The sequence below is a fragment of the Schistocerca gregaria genome, chromosome 1, assembly GCF_023897955.1.
Source record: "Schistocerca gregaria isolate iqSchGreg1 chromosome 1, iqSchGreg1.2, whole genome shotgun sequence".
In the NCBI taxonomy this organism is placed as follows: Eukaryota; Metazoa; Arthropoda; class Insecta; order Orthoptera; family Acrididae; genus Schistocerca; species Schistocerca gregaria.
The window spans coordinates 754,132,875-754,154,176 of NC_064920.1; the positions used below are offsets into that span (position 1 = coordinate 754,132,875).

The following is a 21,302-nucleotide window of genomic DNA, read 5'->3' on the forward strand; positions in this document are numbered from 1 at the left end:
TTTAGTAATATATTGTGTAAAGAAGTGGTAGGATTGATTCTTGTACGAAGATAAATCCAAAGAATCGTCTCTTTTCTGGCTACGTCAGAGTCTGTGTGATGTCGAATAATAATAATAATAATAATAATAAAACAGCCTATTTCCGAACGCATGATTTACAACCTGTGTCCGATGGCGATAGCTAATGAACTTTGTCGTAAGATGAAGGTAGGTAATAACATAGATGAAATTTTCTGTTCCAAACCGAACTACGGAGTAGAACAAGCAATCCTGCTTACCGCCTAGAATTGTTATCGAGGTTACACACATGCTTCTGATTGTTGTGTGAGTTGAAGGCAACACTACCACAGCCAAGTACGGAACGTAATACTACAGTAAATCGTTTGGGCAGGGTGAAAAGCTATTACCATCGCAAGTTACATGCAGTTCGTCTGCAGACTGCCAAGATATAATAATGTGGAAAAAATTATTTCCTGGTCAAAATCTAGAGACGTCAAGCTACAAGTAAAAGTGAAAGTGAAAATGTCTATGCTGCTGGTATAAGGCATCTTTCAGAGTATTTTGAGAGGATTCCGACAGAAGAATGGTACGGGAGAAAGAGTACAGCAGTTTGATGATTAATCAGGTTCGATTTAGAATGGACTGCTCTTGACCAAGTAGGAGTTTTATTTCATGAGCGAGAAACCATGTTGACAACCCTCTGTGATGTCGGGTTGAAAATTTCGTTTTACCTCTCAGTGATTCTTTCAATCATAACATTGCTTCTAAGTAATTCGTTCAACCATTATATTACCTGAGATAATAAGGAATAATGCCAGATACAAACCGTTTTAGCAACAGATGGCATGCACCTTTATTTCGCCTCCATCCTGTTGTAACGGCATTAATAACTGAAAGACAGTTCTCGAATAAACAAACAATGTGAAAATGCAAGCTTCAGTAGTGACTTACAAAGTGGAAAAGGCCAAATGACCCGAAAGCATAACGCAAGATTATGTAAGATATAGGTTTCCCCTTACCCGTGTCCTTTTTGTCCGATGCTGTGGGGGGCGAAGACGTCGTAGAAGCTTCGGACTTCGACGGAGGATCTGAAGACTGCAACAAGATGCACACAACATTCACTGTCAGTACTGAAATATGTTAAACTTACAGAATGTGGTCTGTGTTACCATAGAAAAATGGTATCTCGCTGAAACATCTATCAAATTATTTGAAATGATAAAATAAACCCAACGTAAGAACGAAACGCTGAAAGCACTTTTAAAAGCTAGATAACATGCTTAATCGGTAAAGGCCAAACGATATTCCTCTCTATTTAGGCTCTTCGGAAAGATAAACAGAAGCGGTTCATTCATTGTGACAGCGTTTAACATCCCCAGTCTCCACGTTATCAGTCACCGCTATTATAATATGACCAGCTCACTAGGTGCAACGTTCACAGTAAAATGCAACACCATTTCCACATTATGATCTACGTGGTCTGACAAGACAGCTGTGTTTTCACACATAGGCAGTGTAACGATGGCGAGATCCTCGTTTCTTATTCGTCTGCTCAAAATTTCTTTAGTATAAAGTCACCTATACATTCTCGTTTTCTTATTTTTAAACAAAATTGCGCTAGTAAAATGAAAAGGGGCAATGTATCTTTTGGTTCACATTGCAGCGGTTTAGAAAATTTTGTTTGTTCGTTTCATGGAATTCCAGAAAATGCTCCTAATGAATGCGGACACAGTCTACGAGTAATCACTATAACTTCCCATGTAACAATAAAATAACAATTTTTTGTCAAAAATTTGCACTCACATGTCGTTTAGTCTTGTTGTATTTATTTTAATTCATTCTTAATTCGAAATGTACATTAGAAATGAAAAATTCAAATGAATGGATTGTGTATTAAAATATGACAGAAACACGAAAGAAAAAAGATAGAATAGGTATATTTTACTTTGACTTGAACCAGAAGCGTTTTCACTTTGCAGCAGAGTGTTCGCTAATATGAATCTTTATGACATCTTAAAACTGTGTACCGAACCGATACTCGATGTCGGGACTTTTGCCTTTCGCAGGCGAGTCCTCTACCAACTGTGCTACCCAGCCATGGCTCAGGACCCGCCTTCACAGCTTTACTTGGGCCGGTACTTCGTCACCTACCCTCCCAACTTCACAGAAGTTCTCCTGCGAACCTCGCAAGACAGGCACCACTCAAGAAACTAAGAGACATGGCTTATCCACAGCCTTCTGTGACTTCTGGAGGGTAGGATACGAGGTACTGGCGGAAATAAAGCTGTGAGGGGAGGTCGTGCGTCGTGCATCGTGCTTGGCTCGCGGAAAGCAAGGGTCCCGAGTTCGAGTTTCGGTTCGACAAATGGTTTTAATCTGCCAGGAAATTTAAGATGTGCTTGAATTCAAGTTACGCTCTTATCGAATGTTAAGCTTCATATCATGCTATTATGGATATCGCACTGTGTTATGAAACGTGTGAGTTTTGCTACAAGTAACAAAAAACGGCGGCTAAAAAGGATATTATGTTAATTCGGAAAGGAAGCTGTGAGCAGACGCTGTGTGTACGATTGGTCGGAACAATTTCAGGACGGCAAGGATACTAATCCTCATGTTGCGCCATATTCGTGTCGACCGTAAACAAACGTAATGATAGGCAGCTTTCAGCTAGTAAGAAAGATGTTGGCATGAAATGGGCGACTGTCTCACAGATTGATATCACACGAACTACGGTTTGCAAAGACGATGATGTGATTGCTCACAAAGAGTTGATAACAGGAATCTGCGTTACCCATATGTGAGGCACAAATGGAATGAAATGGAAAAGGCACGACGGGTAGAACTATTGGAGATTTCATTGTAACGTATGATCGAAATCCGCCTGATGTGGAAACCATCGGCCACAAGGGATGAGACCTGGTGTTACCAGGGATGGTGACCACTGGCCCAGAAAGAATCACTTCAACTGTCGAGGATCAATACAAGACTGCTACCAGTTGCCGCCCTAAAATTATTCTTGGGGCCGAGAGCTGGCTGAAACCCGAGGTGGAAAGCTCTGAGATATTTAGAGAGTCGTGGAACGTATATAGGAAAGACAGATTAGAGGCCATAGGACGAGGAGCGTTCATTGCCATTGACAAAAATTTTGTCTCTATTGAAGTCGAAGTTGAGTGTGACAGTGAAGTCGTCTGGTCGCTTATAACGGAAGCAGGTGAAACAATGTTAACTGCTGGATGTTTTTTACTGGCCACCCGATTCTGCTGCGACTGTTCTAGAGCCGTTCAAAGAAAGTCTACGGGCAATAGCATGTAAATATCCAGGTCATGCAGTACACATCTATGGATTCATTGTTCGGGTACAGCAGCTAGCTCGGCAGACTACACGCAATGGAAATATCCTAGATCCAGTAGCTACAAATAGGCCGGACCTTACCGGCAATGTAAGTATAGAAACGGGGATAGGCGATCATGATGTCATTATAGCAACTATGATTACGAAAGTTAATAAATCGATCAAGAAGGCGAGGAGAGTGTTTCTGCTAGATAGAGCACATAAGCAGTTATTAGCATCTCTCTTAAGATGGATGTAGAGGAATTATGGGCAAAGTTTAAGCAGACTGTAAATCGTGGTTTGAAGAGTTATGTGCCTAGTAAGTGGATATAGGATGGAAAAGACCCACCATGTTTTAATAACGAAAATGCTGAGGAAGCCGAGGCTGTTGCACTCGCTGTTCAAAAGGGAACGCATAACTGACGACAAGCAGAACTTAGTAGAGATTCGTACGTCTGTGAAAAGATCTATACGCGAAGCATACAACTACCACCGTCACGCCTTAGCAAAAGAACTGCCAGAATCACTAAGCGGGTCTAATTCTTCCATTCAGTCCCTTGGTCACTAGTCTGGTATGACAGTAGAAGATTGCAAAACGAAAGCCGAAGTTTTAAATTTCACGTTCAAGAAATCGTTCACACAAGAAAATTGTGCAAACATACCATCATTTGACCATCGGATAGACTCCGGTATGGACGACATAATAATAAGCATACTTGGAGCAGAGAAACAACTGAAAGATTTGAAACCAAATAAATCATCAGGTCTGCATGGAATCCCAGTTCGATTTTACAAAGATTTCTCTACGGCATTGGCTCCTTACCTAGCATGCATTTCTCGTGAATCTCTCGCCGAGCACAAAGTCCCAAACAACTGCAAAAAAGAGCAGGTGACTCCATTGTATAAGAAAGGCAGAAGAAAGGACTCACAAAATTAAAGGGCAATATAACCTAGCTTCTGTTTGCTGCAGAATCCTTGAACATATTCTCAGTTGAGACTGAGAAGTTTATGTCCATGAATCAACATGGTTTTAGGAAGCATCGCTCGCACCAAACTCAGCTCGCCCTTTCCTCACATGATATACTGGGAACACTGGACGAAGGTCAACAAACAGATTCCATATTTCTAGATTTCCTGAAAGCATTTGGCACGGTGCCCCTTTGCAGGCTGTTAAGGAAGGTACGAGCATATGGAATAAGTTCACAGATATGATATGAGAGTGGATCGAAGACTTCTTAAAGAACAGAATCCAGTACGTTGTCCTCGACGTCAAGTGTTTATCAGAGACAAGGATATCGCCAGGAGTACCCCAGGGAAGTGTGATGGGACCGCTGTTGTTCTCTACATACATAAATGATTTGGCGGACGGGAGGGGGGGGGGGGGAGGGGGGGGCAGCCTGCTGTTGTTTGCTAACGATGCCGTGGTGTACGGTAAAGGTGCCGAAGTTGAGTGACTGTAAGAAAATACAAGACGACTTAGACAAAATTTACAGTTGGTGTAATGCATGGCATCTAGCAGTAAATGTGGAAAAATATAAATTAATGCGGATGAGTAGGAAGAACAAACCGGTAATAATGGATACAGTATTACTAGTGTCCAGCTTGACATAGTCAAGTCGTTTGAATATTTGGGCGTAACGTTGCAAAACGATATAGGATGGAACGAGCATGTGAAAACTGTGGCAGGGAAGGAAAATTGTCGACTTCGGTATGTTGGGAGAATTTTAAGAAAAAGTGGTTCACCTGTAAAGGATATCGTATATAAGACGCTCGTGCGACCTATTCTTCATCACTGCACGAGTGTTTGGGATCCGTATCAGGTCCTATTGAAGGAAGATATCGAAACAGTTCGGACGAGAGTTGTTAGATTCGTTAGCAGTAGGTTCGAACAAAACGTGTTACGGAAATGCTTCGGGAACTCAAATGGGAATCCCTAGAGGGAAGGTGGCGTTCTTCTCGGGAAACGCTACTGAGAAAATTTAGAGAACAGGCATTTGGAGCTGACTGCCAAATGATTCTACTGCCACCAACATACATTGCGCGTAAGGACAATGAAGTCAAGATGCGAGAAATTAGGGCTCATACGGGGGCATATAGATAGTCGTCTTTCCCTCTCTCTGTTTGCGAGTGGAACTGATTTGCAAAGTATCTATGTAGATGTAGATGACTGAACTCTACAAATAAGTTTTGGAACGGTCACTGCTACGCATCTGGCGAGTTGGACGAGGTGTGCACCGGCGGGAAAGTGGAGTCTTTGATCCTTACTAGCCTGTAAGTCAAGACCTGCGAGTGCAGTCACAGGTTTAAGCGCCCCGTAAGAGTAACTGTAAGTTCATAGCTGTAAAAACATGAATCAATATGTACTCCCTGGCACCTGCACAATTCTTTTCGGTCACTCGTCTCAAGAGAATTAGGGAAAAGCAAGCAATGTGTTAACTGAAATTGGCCCATCAGCTTCCTAGTTCTGACTCGGCACAAGTAAGTGGAAGTGTGAAGGTTTCGGCTGGGACTCGTTTGGTTTGGTTGCAGGCCATGTTACCTAGCTGACAGTACTGCGTGAGGTAGCCATCGTTGTCTGCTGTTTTACTGTGTTGTGATTCACTCTATTCCATACTGTTTCCTGTCCTTGCGATAAGCATACGTAATTGTTGCAGTTATAATCTTTATTAAACATATCAATACATAAGATGATTTCAGTTTTGATGACAAACAACACTTATTCGACCTTTTGCTCCCTGTGTGAGTTCAGTTTCTGTGGAGGCATGTAGCAAAGACGGCAGAGGCGTCTACAAGGAAGGGGAGGGGGGGGGGGGGATGGCAAGAGGTGTTTGCTACTCCCTCCTGAAATCTAAGGGAGATACTTTTTGTTCATCGCAGAATTCTCACGTATTGCTGTAACGGCGACTGCACTAGACAGCAGCTCTAACATTGGAAAGAGCCTTAGCTGTGACTATAAAGGCTGATTCAGCTGCCCTTATCGATTCGCTTTATGCAACCCAGACGTCTACATCAGGAATTTTATCCGCACGGGGGCGACAACCACGTAATCGATATTATGTTCCCTCTCAGAACTTTGGGCGACTGTAAGCAAGGAGAATCATAGCGCAAAAAAACAAGTTAGGATTGGTCATGAGTTACACGGTATGTTTGGACCAAGGTATTCCTTAATGCTGCCATACTTCTCCAAGAGTCTCCACCCCTTCTTTGTGTAAAAGCAATTTAGTCATACATATTTTAGGTGTATCCGTGAATTTATTCCGTTTATAGTTCTTAATCTTTCGTGAATAGTTCAGAAACGTCGTCTTATAAAGTGTGTATCATCATCGAAGACAGCAAAATAAACAGAAGATATCAACATGGAAGTAACAACTTTCCAGTATACGAGTATAACCTCTGAACTACTTATGAGAGAGTAAGTACTATAAAAGGAATAAACTTACATATACATCCAAAATCTGTATGACTACATCGCTAATTACATAAAGAAAGACTGGGGACACTTAGACAAGAATAGCAGAGATAAAGTATATCTTGGTCCAAAAATACCGCGAAACTTACGGCTAATGCTCATTTCTATTTTTTACAATATGACTCTGTTAACAATCGCCCAAAGCTCTCAGAGGACCTTATACCGACTACGTGGCTGCCGTAGTGCGGGTTGCATGAAACGAATTGGTATGGGTTACTGAATCACCCTGTATGTTTTGTTGTTTGGCTGGTGAAGTGGAATTATGCCTTTTCCTTTGGGCAGTGGTGATTTCGGCGCAGTCTTGCAGTCATGGCGAATGTGAAGATTTACAGAACTTTACCAAAATTCTTCTTCTTCTTCGGCACTACAGCTCTTGGTGGGCCTTGGCCTCCTCAACAATATTCCTCCATATATCTCTGTTCTCAGCTATTTTCTTCCGTCCACGGATCCCCATCTTAGCAAGGTCAGCCAGCACATTGTCCATCCATCTAGCTCTTCGTCTTCCCTTCCTTCTGGTGGCATTCATGATTCGTTTTGGTATCCTGTCTTCCGTAATTCTCTCCACATATCCTAACCAACGTATTTTTGGAGATTTGATAAATTTCACCATGTCTTTCCCTTGTGTAAGCACCTGTATTTCATGGTTCTATCTCACTCTCCAACCTTCTGCCTCTCTCACAGGCCCATAGATTTTTTGTAAGATTTTCCTTTCAAATGCCCTTAGGCTGTTACTGTCTGCTTCTATCAGTGCCCATGTTTCTGATCCACATATGCCAACAGATCGCACAAGGTAATAGTACACTCTCAATTTAGTTCTTCTTGTAATCAGAGAGTTCTTGATTATCTTTAGGCTTGCATAACAGGCTTTGTTTCCTGCTTGTACCCTTTCTTCAATATATTTTCTCATACTATTACCATTGGTTAGGAGGACACCTAAATAATGGCAGCATCTAACAGCTTGTTGGGTTTTGTGCCTCATGCCTTTCAATTTCTCTTGCCTCTGTGTTCTCTTCCTGTTCCTGTGTACCTCTTGGGGCCTGATCTAAGTTTTTGTTGAGCATATCTTCAAAGTATTCTGCCCACGTCTGCAATATTGCTTGTTCATCTCTTATTATCTCACCGTTTTTGTTTTTGCGTGCATTTTGTGTGGGTTGAATGTTTTTTATCATCTTTCCCATGGCAGGATAAAATTTATTCGATTCATTCTGTTCCTTTAATACTTCTACCTCTTTAGACTTTGATTTCAGCCATTCCTTTTTCTTTTTCTTGCATATTCTTTGGGCATTAGATCTTAATTCTTTGTACACCTCCACGTTTCTTTTTGTCTCTCTCTGTATCATTCTCAGTGTTGCTGCATTGTTACATTCTTACTAGCTCTCAGAGGACCCTGTACCGATTACGTAGCTGCCGCCTGTCTGGATACCGTTTCTAATACAGGTGTAGTGCGGGTTGCATGAAACGAATTGGTAGAGGTTGCTGAATAATGCTGTATAACTTGAGTTTGTTTCGTGGTTTGGCTGGCCAAGGAGAATTATGCCTTTTCCTTTGAGTAGTGGCAATTTCGGAGCAGTCTTGCAGTCATGGTGAATGTGAAGATTTAAAGAACTTTTCCAAACACGCCCCCATTATGTTGTCTCCCCTTCCTCGTACATCCCTTATCGAGCTACAGAACGGGACCATTCCAAAGTGTACCTACCCAACGTGCGTCTCCACAGCGTACCTGCCCAACGTCAGCCCAAGTCTGCACAAGGATGCTCCCCCATTCCTCCTCCTGCTGTACAATCTAATGACAACAATTGTTTTTCCATTTGTCACATAACATATATTACACAATCCGAGAAAAAACAGCGAAAGTTATGCACAAGTCTGTTAAATCCGATACTTCGGACTATAAGCTACTGATGCATGCCTTTAGGGCGTATTTCAACTTTATCCTCAGTTCCATAGTTGGCTTCACAGCCAGTGTAGGAGCGCTTCTGCAGCAATTCGAGAACTGCAGATCCGTCTTTAGACAAGCGAGGCTTACTGAGGTCTTCGGTACAACACGTGTCGAGGATACTGTGTTAATAATGGGGGGGGGGGGGGGTCTGCAGGTACGGTATAGAGCAACTTGCTACTGGTTAGGTCGAGGCAGACTCGAGCGGGTGCAAGTGATCACAGGGTTAGATATAAATAACAAAATTCAACTCCGGACCTGGAGAACAGATGAATGGCAACGCGAATGGAACGGCAGGACCAGCAGTAGGCTGTGTATAACTTTTTCCTAAGTGTCACAGACTATGAGCTTGCCTGGATGACCGAACAACGGGAATTGTGCACTTCATTACTGGACATTACTTACCCCGTCTACTTACATAGAGTAGAGAGACGGGCAACAGCTCTCTGGGACTGCGGAGAAACAGGACCCCTAACCACGTAAGCCGGCCGCGGTGATCTAGTGGTTCTAGGCGCTCAGCCCGGAACCGCGCGACTGCTACGGTCGCAGGTTCGAATCCTGCATCGGACATGGATGTGTGTGATGTCCTTAGGTTAGTCAGGTTTTGGTAGTTCTAAGTTCTAGGGGACTGATGACCTCAGATGTTAAGTCCCATAGTGCTCAGAGCCATTTGAAGCATTTTAGAACAGGGAACATACGGATACTGATGAGGAAGTGCGGGCTAATATACCTGGTGACAAAATGGGTCAATATCAACGAAGCTCGGAGCGTTTGCAGACAAGAATAACAACTGCAACAGGACAATCTCGAAAAGGTGTTCAACAATGTGACATGAGAAGGAAAGCTCATTCGTCTTTCTAAGTTCGGGAGATGATGATTTTTCCAGACTATGATCTCGAATACTAGTAGGAGTGTACGTGAGAGTTGGTTTCAAAATACTGAAATGGGAGTAGGATGTCAGTAAACGGTTGGATCATTAATCGCGACCGTTGCAACAGAGCGTAGGAATCGTATGTTTAGGCATCTCGCATTGCCTGCTGATAGGAGCAGTTGCCTAACCATCAGGCGTTAACAACTCCCATTCCTCTTCACGTCACTCGGCTGTCAACCGCATCGCGGGGTACCGGTGTCGTTTCGAGGAGCACGAACTGAGATGTCACGTCTCGATTCGAATGTAGGTCTGCGTGATGATCACTTGTGGGCATCAGCTGGAATGTGAATTTTACCAGCACTAGCTCATCTAGGTGAATGAGAGGTTGATTCATCGTAAAATATACTTCAGAAAGAGAATACACTCACTTTCCATTAATCTGTTAATTTCACTAACTGAGGTCATACTGCTTTCAAGCCTATATGAGACTGTAATAACAAAAGCTGTCTCGAGCAGTGATTTGCCTTTCGCACACAATTTACTTGGTAAATCAAATGATCTATTTGTATAGAACGTATAGCTTTATTTAGTGTATTACGTTTGGGATATCACCCTAGCACAATGTACTCGATCATACAATGAAACATTACAAGCAAAATAAACAGAATTTTGGCTGAAAGGAAGCCTAAAAAAGAATCCTACCGGTACACAGGAAGCAGTATCAAATACATCTGACTAATGCAATATAGCTAAAAGCTCCAAAATGCTACGAGGATTAGAATAAAAACAGTGTAAAATGCTTCCGATTTAGATTTTAAAATATGAATTTTAGCATTCACAGTCTTGATTTTTCTTGCTAACGTAATCTAGAAAACAGCTTGTACATTTCTGCACAATGAGCAAGGAAGTGTTATTCAAGTGAAAGTCTTTCCCCGTCTAGTCAATACTGCAGTTTCTTCTGCATAGTTTTTATTGTTAATCATATTTTAGAATTCCGAGAAGCTTGAGTATGGGCACAAACATAGTTTACGAAGTGACACGGCAGCTAACTACGAGCGTTCTTTTCTAGGACAAAATATCTTCTGTGGATGCGCAAAGTCCCAGATTGCGAAAAGTATCAAGAATTGATAGTACGCGAGTTTTGTAAGAGAAGCTGAATTACCGATACTAAAGATTCTTCCCTTAAATCTCTGTCCAGCCACTGCCTTCCTCAACGATCGATTTATATAGCAGTTCCAGATTAAAATTAGTGGGCACAAGTACGCCTTGACAACTGACGATTATGATTTTAGAGGTAGAACGCCAATAGCGCAGATAAACGTATTGCGTCTGCCCATCTACAGGGTGTCCCAGGAGGAAATCTCAGTTTTCAGTGATATGACAGGAACCACCAATCGTAGCAAAACAGTCTAGTAAACATGAGCTCTAAATTGCGTGCCGGCACATTAAAAGCTATGAGCACTTCTTGATTTCGATAATATGAAACAAATTTCTTCTAATGCAAGCACCGCTTTCCACATATTGGTAGGAGGTAATACGGATCCAAACAGAAAAAAATTGTTTAGTTAATATGGGCTATAAAGTGTATAACTTAAAGAACTAAGAACACTTGTTCAGTAGAAGAGATGTGTTTCACGTTAACGAAGATGAAGAAGTGCTCACAGCTCTTAATTTGCCTCAAATGATTGTTCCTGTCACATCCCTGAATATTTATTATTCCTCCCGGGAAACCCTGCACACTGAGGTGGCAAAGCCATGGATTAGCGATATACACATATACAGCTGGTGGTAACATAGCATACACGAGACATAAAAGAGCAGCGAACAGGTGGAGCTATCATTTAGACTAAGGTGATTCGTGTGAAGAGGCTCCCGACGTGATTATGGCCACACGACGGGAATTAACAGACTTTGAACGCGGAATATTAAATGGAACTAGACGTACAGGCCATTCAATTTCGGAAATCGTTAGGGAATTCGGTATTCCGAGACCCACAGTATACAGAGTGTGCCGAGAATACCAAATTTCAGGCATTACATCTCACCACGGACAACGCAGTGGCCGACAGCCTTCACTTAACAACCGAGGGCAGCGTCATTTGCGTAGAGTTGTCAGTACTAACAGACAAGCGACACTGCGTGAAATAACCACAGAAATCAATGTGGGACGTACGACGAACATATCCGTTAGGACAGTGGGCCGAAATCTGGCGTTAATGGACTGTGGCACCAAATATCCGACGCGAGTGCGTTTACTAACAGCCCCTCTCCCATGCTCGTGACCACATCGGTTGAACCCTAGACGGCTGGAAAACCGTGGTCTGGTCAGATGAGTCCCGATTTCAGTTGGCAAGAGCTGATGGTAGAGTTTGAGTGTGGCACAGACCCCACGAAGCCATGGACCGAAGTTGTCAACAAGGAATGTGCAAGCTGGTGGTGGCTTCATAACTGTGTGGTCTGTATTTACATGTGTCATTGAACGGAAATGCTTATTTTCGGCTAGTTGGAGATGATTTTCTGCCATTCATGGACTTCATGTTCTCAAACAATGATGGGAGTTTTATGGATGAGAATACGCCAAGTCGCCATTCCCGATTGGTTTGGAGAACGTTCTGGACAAATTGAGAGAGTGATTTGGTCACCCAGATTCCCCGACGTGAATCCCATCGAACATTTATGGAACGTAATCGAGAGGTCACTTCGTGCACAAAATCCTGTAACGATAACACTTTTGCACTTATGGATGGCTATAGAGGCAGCATGGATCAGTATTTCTGCAGGGAACTTCCCTGCCACATTGAGTTCCGGCAATACGTCGGGCAAAAGGAGGTCCGGAACACGACAGGATGTATTCCATGATTTTTATCACCTCCCTGTATGTGCACGCGCTATTCTGCGTTGATCTGCGTTGCAGGGCACGAGCGGTGCTCTTTAGATAATCATATTCCAATCTTAGTGCGTTTCGTAACAGCTTTATAGTGACGTGATCTTACAACTGTCTCACATATCAGTCATTCCCAAAGTACACTCCTGGAAATGGAAAAAAGAACACATTGACACCGGTGTGTCAGACCCACCATACTTGCTCCGGACACTGCGAGAGGGCTGTACAAGCAATGATCACACGCACGGCACAGCGGACACACCAGGAACCGCGGTGTTGGCCGTCGAATGGCGCTAGCTGCGCAGCATTTGTGCACTGCCGCCGTCAGTGTCAGCCAGTTTCCCGTGGCATACGGAGCTCCATCGCAGTCTTTAACACTGGTAGCATGCCGCGACACCGTGGACATGTACCGTATGTGCAGTTGACGGACTTTGAGCGAGGGCGTATAGTGGGCATGCGGAAGGCCGGGTGGACATACTGCCGAATTGCTCAACACGTGGGGCGTGAGGTCTCCACAGTACATCGATGTTGTCGTCAGTGGTCGGCGGAAGGTGCACGTGCCCGTCGACCTGGGACCGGACCGCAGCGCCGCACGGATGCACGCCAAGACCGTAGGATCGTACGCAGTGCCGTAGGGGACCGCACCGCCACTTCCCAGCAAATTAGGGACACTGTTGCTCCTGGGGTATCGGCGAGGACCATTCGCAACCGTCTCCATGAAGCTGGGCTACGGTCCCGCACACCGTTAGGCCGTCTTCCGCTCACGCCCCAACATCGTGCAGCCCGCCTCCAATGGTGTCGCGACAGGCGTGAATGGGGGGACGAATGGAGACGTGTCGTCTTCAGCGATGAGAGTCGCTTCTGCCTTGGTGCCAATGATGGTCGTATGCGTGTTTGGCGCCGTGCTGGTGAGCGCCACAATCAGGACTGCATACGACCGAGGCACACAGGGCCAACACCCGGCATCATGGTGTGGGGAGCGATCTCCTACACTGGCCGTACACCTCTGGTGATCGTCGAGGGGACACTGAATAGTGCACGGTACATCCAAACCGTCATCGAACCCATCGTTCTACCATTCCTAGACCGGCAAGGGAACTTGCTGTTCCAACAGGACAATGCACGTCCGCATGTATCCCGTGCCACCCAACGTGCTCTAGAAGGTGTAAGTCAACTACCCTGGCCAGCAAGATCTCCGGATCTGTCCCCCATTGAGCATGTTTGGGACTGGATGAAGCGTCGTCTCACGCGGTCTGCACGTCCAGCACGAACGCTGGTCCAACTGAGGCGCCAGGTGGAAATGGCATGGCAAGCCGTTCCACAGGACTACATCCAGCATCTCTACGATCGTCTCCATGGGAGAATAGCAGCCTGCATTGCTGCGAAAGGTGGATATACACTGTACTAGTGCCGACATTGTGCATGCTCTGTTGCCTGTGTCTATGTGCCTGTGGTTCTGTCAGTGTGATCATGTGATGTATCTGACCCCAGGAATGTGTCAATAAAGTTTCCCCTTCCTGGGACAATGAATTCACGGTGTTCTTATTTCAATTTCCAGGAGTGTATCATTTTGAGATTGTGCTGGCAGCAGAGCAAGTTTAATGGTTCAGCAGAATGTGAATAACGTAAGTAGTGAAATGTGACACATCCTTACACAGGACAGAGGGAAGACAGCAGGCTTGAGTTCAGTCTGCAACTTTCGAGCGGTGAGGAGCAAATGCAGAAAGATAAATTCCCAGTGAAGACAGGTTGATGGCTTGTCACAACACTGTCGCAGGGTACCTACGAGAGGTTCGGATTCTGCAACTCGACAGGACTCTTGCAGCAGGAGACTCATGGAATTCACGGGTCTGATTAACACTATTTATTAGCGATCAGTCTAACTACTACAATCAAGGCTAAAACTAAACATTAGAAAAATCAAAGTAGGTAAATGGTAGCACAACATGAGTGGGCACTAACAAAAGTAGCGAACACTAGCAGCACGTTAAGTACAAACTTGAGAGCAGCACTCCAAGTGAGAAAATCGGACATGCCGGAGCTTACCGAGGCTGGCCACAAGTGACACGGAGTCGGCGCCCCAGCGATCTCATTGAGAACTCTCCCTGAATACAAAAACATGGATTTTTAAACAATCGTGGAGGCGCACCATTTCTCCCTTCTTATAGTCGACCTCGCAATCCACCGGCACTTAACAAGCTTCGGCCAATCTGGCGAGTCGCTCTGCACTTCCAGACACCTCTGGCCAGCCACAGTTAGATTCCTCCCCTACTCCTACTCAGTAGGTACGGATGTTTCTGGATTTTACATTAACAATTCCCAAGCGTGATATCAACAGCGTTCAGGTGAAAGCTAAACGTCACTACCAGTCCTATTATGGCCAACAACAACATTGTTTCACGTCGGAAGGCCCCGCCCTGTGTCCTTTTGTGGGTGGGGTCTGCTCTAACCTGTGTAAACCCTCTGACGTTGCAGTTCTCAGGGGGAATTATCAAGTTTGATGCCTGTGCTAAGAAGTGCTCTTTCGTTGCTATCTTCTACCGTGACGCCTTAGTACAGCAGCTAAGCCTTGGATGGGGCTACCACTTAATTCTATGAAGTGAAACTTCTCCCCTGGGAAAGCTTCGGAGAGCATCTGCAATTTGCAGGGCTCTGGTGTTACAATTTAGCTCCGGTACCATAAACGCCACCACTGTTGCCTGCCCTCCGCATTGTGTCTCTTATTTCTTTCTTGGAGTGCCCTTGATGGCTCCCAACAGTCTTAAGCATAACAACGTAGAGATCATTAAGTCGTCGAAATATGACAAATGGAGTCCTATCATTCAAAGTGGAAATGGCGATTATGATAGTTTGCTATGGTGTAGTCAATAGTTTTCATCGATAATCGCATGTAACTAAATCGAAAACATCACAAACTCAGCATTCGACAAAAAAGTTCAATGAGTTGTAGAGACACGGTGTCATTTGCAACAAGCATGACGGCTGCTATGGGTCTCGCAGAGTTTGGACACTCTGGACGTGTAGAAGCGGCGGTTGCGATCGGTGGAAGGTCATCCTGAAACAAAGGTGACAAGGAGCGGGGCTGTTGAAGACTGAAAGCACGCTCTTGCGCTTTCAGTTCTGCACGAGAAGTTGTTTCAGGCACATCGTCACTTACAGTGTGTGCGACCTCTCAGGTAGTCACCTCGCCAGACTACATTTCTCACAACGGATTCTATGGAGGAATGCTGAAGATCTGTAGCTCAATGCTGGCATGTTATTTAGAAATGCGGCGAAACTCACCCAGGAAAAGATAATAAATCACGGGAACTACGTGTCGGTAGATACAAGTGCTCGAAAGTCGTGGAAGTAAGACATCAGGTTGGCTCCGGTATCAAAGTATTGGCAGGAACTGCGGGTAACAGATTAATAACGCCATACACTTTACTAGACAAATTGACAGGTAATGTTTATCATCAATTTCTGACCGACAAATTGCCAGCGTTATTGGAGAATTTTACCCTTGCAGAAAGAAAACGGGTGTGGTTTACGAAAAAAGGGATACTACTTCTCATTTCCTACGCCTCATGCGACAGTACGTAAACGTTTAATGAGCGATAGATTGGTCAGTGGGTCCAGTAGCATTGTTACCCGTTCACCTAGCATTGAGCCTTCAGACTTCTGCCTATAGACACATTTAAAGTTATTGGTGTATTACATCCGCAGCAGAGTGTGTCCACAACATGTGACCAAATGAGTGGGCAGCCACGTGTGTTAGCAGAAGTTTGGAATTCTTTCAGAAGGGAGGCTGATGGGTGTGTAGGAAAGAGTGAAGACCACATTGAGCACCTCCTGTCGATGGCAATCATAAGACTGAGTGATCTGTAGCTCAACCAACATTTCTTTCCGGACATACGTTTAATAGCACCTTTTTTTTATTGTCTCGACAATACTGCTAGGGGTAATCGTAAAGTTTTAATTATATCGAAATTATTTGATTGTTTACAGTTGTATGCCTGCCGTCCTTGTACACATAGAATCCCCGTGCCCATTACAGCACAGTGCCACTAGAGGGCTCAAAATCCCGCTTGCGGTATGGCGTAGTAAAAAAAAAATTCGAGTGACTGGGGCCCCACGTCGGGTAGACCATTCGCCGGGTGCAAGTCTTTCGATTCGACGCCACTTCGGTGACCTGCGCGTCGGTGGGGATGAAATTATTTATGATGATTAGGACAACACAACACCCAGTCCCTGAGCGGAGAAAATCTCAAATCTCCAACCCATCCGGGAATCGAACCTGGGCCCTTAGGATTGACATTCTGCCTCGCTGACCACTTTTTTTTTCTCGTTGCATCTGCTCGGGCTGGACGTCGTAGGACATCCGGTTAAGTTCGTCGTTGATCGATAAACTCAGTTTTATTTTTTTTTATTACAGAGGGTAACTAACCTTCTGACCGAACACGCTCAGGGCGGACATGGCGCAGTCATTTGTTTTATACGTTTGAATGGGAGATGATGAAAGTATACAGCGATAGTGCATCGCCATAAGACACAGTGGTTAGGTGTCTCAGACTCAGTACGGTCAAACAAATCTAAAGAAGAGCAAAGAATCACAACAGTAGTGGAGGCTCTCGTGCTCGAAGGCCAAAGTATCGCAGTCGACATGACAGTGTAAAAAATGAAAAATCAGTTTTGAATCAGTTTTCAACGTCTTGTACAACATTTGAAACACGACAAACGGTCACCGTTCGCTGGTTTACGTGACTGCACACACCCATTAAAAAGGTCCGCCGAACCGGGGCAGCAGCGGAGAAGCTGTAGTTGAGTCAGGACACTTCTTTAGCCCATTAACCACCACGGGCGTGTGCTTATTGCCTCGCTATGACTCTGATACAAAGGAGCAAAGCGGGCAGTGGAAGCTTGTGAATTCACCATCGCCGAAACAGGGAAAGACCTAATCATCATCAAGAAAGGGGACGCTGAGTGTTTTTTGAAACTGACGTGGTTTTGTGCTAACAAATTAGTCTCGTTAGGGACAAACCATCACAGCTATACTATACCAATTATTATTGCCAAGGTTATAGGAGGCTGTCAAGACGAAGTGTCGCTGGAAGCTGTCCGAGGGAGTGCTTTTGTTCCACAACAAGACCCCAGCTCATTCTGCACGGAATACAGTCACACACGCTGGTTCTACGTGAGAAGAAATTTTGTCCCATTCTCCCATATTCTCCTCTCATAGCCTTCACTGACTTCTTCCTCTTTCCTCGGATGAATAAATCATTGAGTGGCAGGCGTTTGTAGAAGGACGAGTATGTAGTGTTCGAGGTGGATCATTTTCCTAAAGGCCAAAATGCAGACCTGTACAGCTAAGGGGTCCGCCAAGTCATACATTATTAGGAAAAATGACGCCTTGAAGGGTGAATATACAGGGTGCCCCAGAGGAATGACCAATATTCGGAGATATGACACTAACGATCATTCGAAGCAAAAATTTCTAGTAAACATGGGCTGTAAAATTCATACCTTAAGAGCTATGAGCATGTCTTCATCCTTGATACCGTGAAACAAATCAGTTCTATTGTGAGCGCTTTGCTTTCCATATTTGTTTTAACTGAGCAAGCAGACAGAATCATCCTAAAGCCAGAAAATATTCCTACATCAGCAGAGCCGCTACTCGCTCTCATGCTCCAGGTCTGCCTGCGCAGGTCAGAATCTTTCGACTTGGACAAAATATATATAGATCATGTAAGAGCACACGGACGAACATATTTTGATTACTCATAGACTGGCAGTAAATGTTTTGTACACGTAAAACACCCAGAACATAGACAAAAAATGAATATCTTACAACATAATACAAAAAACAGTACGACAGTCAGCGCGGAAATCCAAGACCTGCAGGCAGACATCATGTGCTTACAAGAACCTTATAACAGAAACAGGCAACTGATATGTCTACCAAAACATGCTACCACAATAACAGGCAGTAATGACTGTAAGGCTGCAATAGTAATTCTAAATATAACTTATAACATAGTTAAGGTAACACAGTTACGCAATCAACACTTGGTTACCATAGAGATAACTAATGGGAACGTCACATGGGTTATTGCATCCATGTACGCTCAATAGAGCCATCAAATACAGCCGTATGCAGACTACATCAGAGACCTAGTAATGTACGCCAGAGGCAAAAAATTAGTGATAAGTGCTGACATTAATTCCAGATCGACCCTGTGGAACTCAGACAGAACAGGTGACAGAGGACGCATAATCACCGATCTAATACAAGAAACACAATTACATGTAATGAATACGGAAGGACCTATACCAACATATGCATGGTTCGATGGTACGCGCAGTAATATCGACTTCACGCTAGCAAATAATGCAGCAATGGCATACGTAACAAACTGGACTGTACACGACAGCATAAGCAGTAGTGATCATAATGTCACAACATACACACTAACTCACACTCAGAACACAATGACCAAATCACACACCAGACACTTGCTGTTGCACAAAGCAGACTGGAACAAATTAACGGAAATTATCCAACGACACGATCTAGAAAACATAAATGGAAGTATCGATTTTAGAGCACACAAGATAACACAGGTGATACAACATGCACAAAACACATCAATACCGACAGCAAAGAACACTAATTGCTCACCAGTACCATGGACCAACGAACTTACGAGACTCAAACAAGACGCAAGACGCAAACGAAAATTATATCAAAGGGCGTTAGCAGATAGGGACCGACGAATAAGAGTTGAAGCATATAGGCATGCACAAGACTTATACAGACAGACCATATACAACACGCGTAGACAACAATGGGAGCTATTTGTAAGAACACAAACAGAGCAAAATATATGGGGGGAACCATACAAAATACTGACAGAGAAGATAAAAACACCACTAGTTCTGGGAACGCTAAGGCAGGATGACGGCACGATGACGAGGGGATGGAGGAATACAGCGGAGTTTCTGCTGTATAAACTGCTCCCTGACGACGTTATCGATACAGACACACAATATCATGCAACACTAAGAGAAAACCTACACACACCATACAACACTGCAACTGTCACCTGTCCTTTTGCGCAAGAAGAGGTTGCGCTAGCAATCTCAGAGCTCAAAAACAAAAAAAGCACCTGGACCAGATGGTATCCACTCGGAAACATTGAAAAAACGAGCACCGCAGATTACCCCATTCCTAACAACGTTACTGAACGATGCCTTACGGCTGGGTAGGGTACCTACAGTATGGAAAACCTCCAAAGCAGTCATTATTAAGAAATCAGCGGACAGGGATCCTTCAGATCCAAAGACTTCCAGGCCAATATGCCTAATAAACACCCTAGCAAAGATTCAGGAGAAGCTACTGTGTAAGCGCCTGCAAACACAGAGAGCTATCAGGGGTATGAGCCAACACCAGTTCGGCTTCAGATCTGGCAGATCAATTGATGATGCCCTCAACCAGGACCTGCACATAGTTAACACCACAAAACAGAAATACGCCATGGCAATAATGATTGACATTGCCGGAGCATTTGATAATCTTTGGTGGCCAGCACTGTTCCAGAGGCTAAGACATCTGGAGCTACAGCAATCACTGTACAACAGTTTTCTGGACTACTGTAAAGACCGAGTAGTCGAATGGCAGATGGACAGCCGGAAAGTAATTAAAAGAATTACCAAAGGCTGTCCTCAAGGGTCGATCTGCGGCCCCATCTTCTGGGACGTAACAGTCGAACCCCTCCTACAGCTTCTGGATGGGGATGACAGGTCAGACGGAATTGTCGCCTACGCAGATGACCTATTAGTTGTAGTCACTGCAAACAGCAGAGCCCAGTTAGAAGAGAAAGCCAATGGATTACTACAAACAATTACTCAATGGTGTCACAACAACAAACTCAGGATAGCCGAAAACAAAAACAACATACACATTACTGAAAGGATCACTCCAAAGGAATCCTTCGGTTAAAATTGGGGGACACAAACATCAAACGAGCACGCATTACGCGCTATCTTGGGGTACACACAGATGAAAAATTGAATTTCCACGAACACATAAGGCTGACAACAGACAAAGCAGAAAAAATACTCCACAAACTGGTGAGGCTAAATTCAAAACAGTTCAGACTACCTCTACCGGTCATACGCACATACCACTGTGCGCTCTTCGAATCAGTACTCAGCTTTGCAGCTAGCACGTGGGCACATAGACTGAACGTGGTCACCGACAAAGCATCCGTCAGACGAGGGCAGAGAAGTATCCTACTTAGGCTATCTGGAGCCTTCGGTACCACCTCAGCGGATGCACTATGTGTGGTGCTCGTAGTATGCCCCATAGATATCACGATCAAATAAAAAGCTGCAAGGTACTGGTTAAAGGTGGGGAGACTAGATAAGGTACACCCAATAACCGGTGTGTCCATAGGAACGATACGTCACCTTAAAAGTTGGCGCTTGGATACATGGCAAGGTGAGTGGGATGTAAGTGATAAGGGACGTAGACTGCACGACTTCCTCCCTGACGTAAGGGAGCGGTTGAGAATGAGACATATCGATCCCAGCCGCGGTATGGCACATTTCTTAACCGGGCACGGACCTTATCCCACGCACTTAAACCGCGTGAGTCTGAGGCAGACACCTACATGCACATGCGGGGAAGAAGGTTCCCCAGAACACACTGTCTTTTTCTGCGGGCAATACGCGAACAATAGACATACACTACACTTAGATTACAAAGATACAGACATAAATATATAGACAGCAGTAAGAGACGAAGAACAATGGGCACAATTAAACGTACTGA

At 44.3% G+C, this 21,302-nt stretch overlaps 1 protein-coding gene across 1 annotated transcript in view; it reads right to left on the reverse strand.

The window, feature by feature from the left end:
* LOC126267750 (protein masquerade) overlaps positions 1–21,302 on the reverse strand; it is a 261,391-nt gene that overhangs the window by 44,734 nt on the left and 195,355 nt on the right. The window contains exon 3 of the mRNA XM_049973057.1: positions 1,020–1,095. Within this exon, the coding sequence (XP_049829014.1) occupies positions 1,020–1,095 (76 nt within the window). The remainder of the gene's footprint in view (positions 1–1,019; positions 1,096–21,302) is intronic.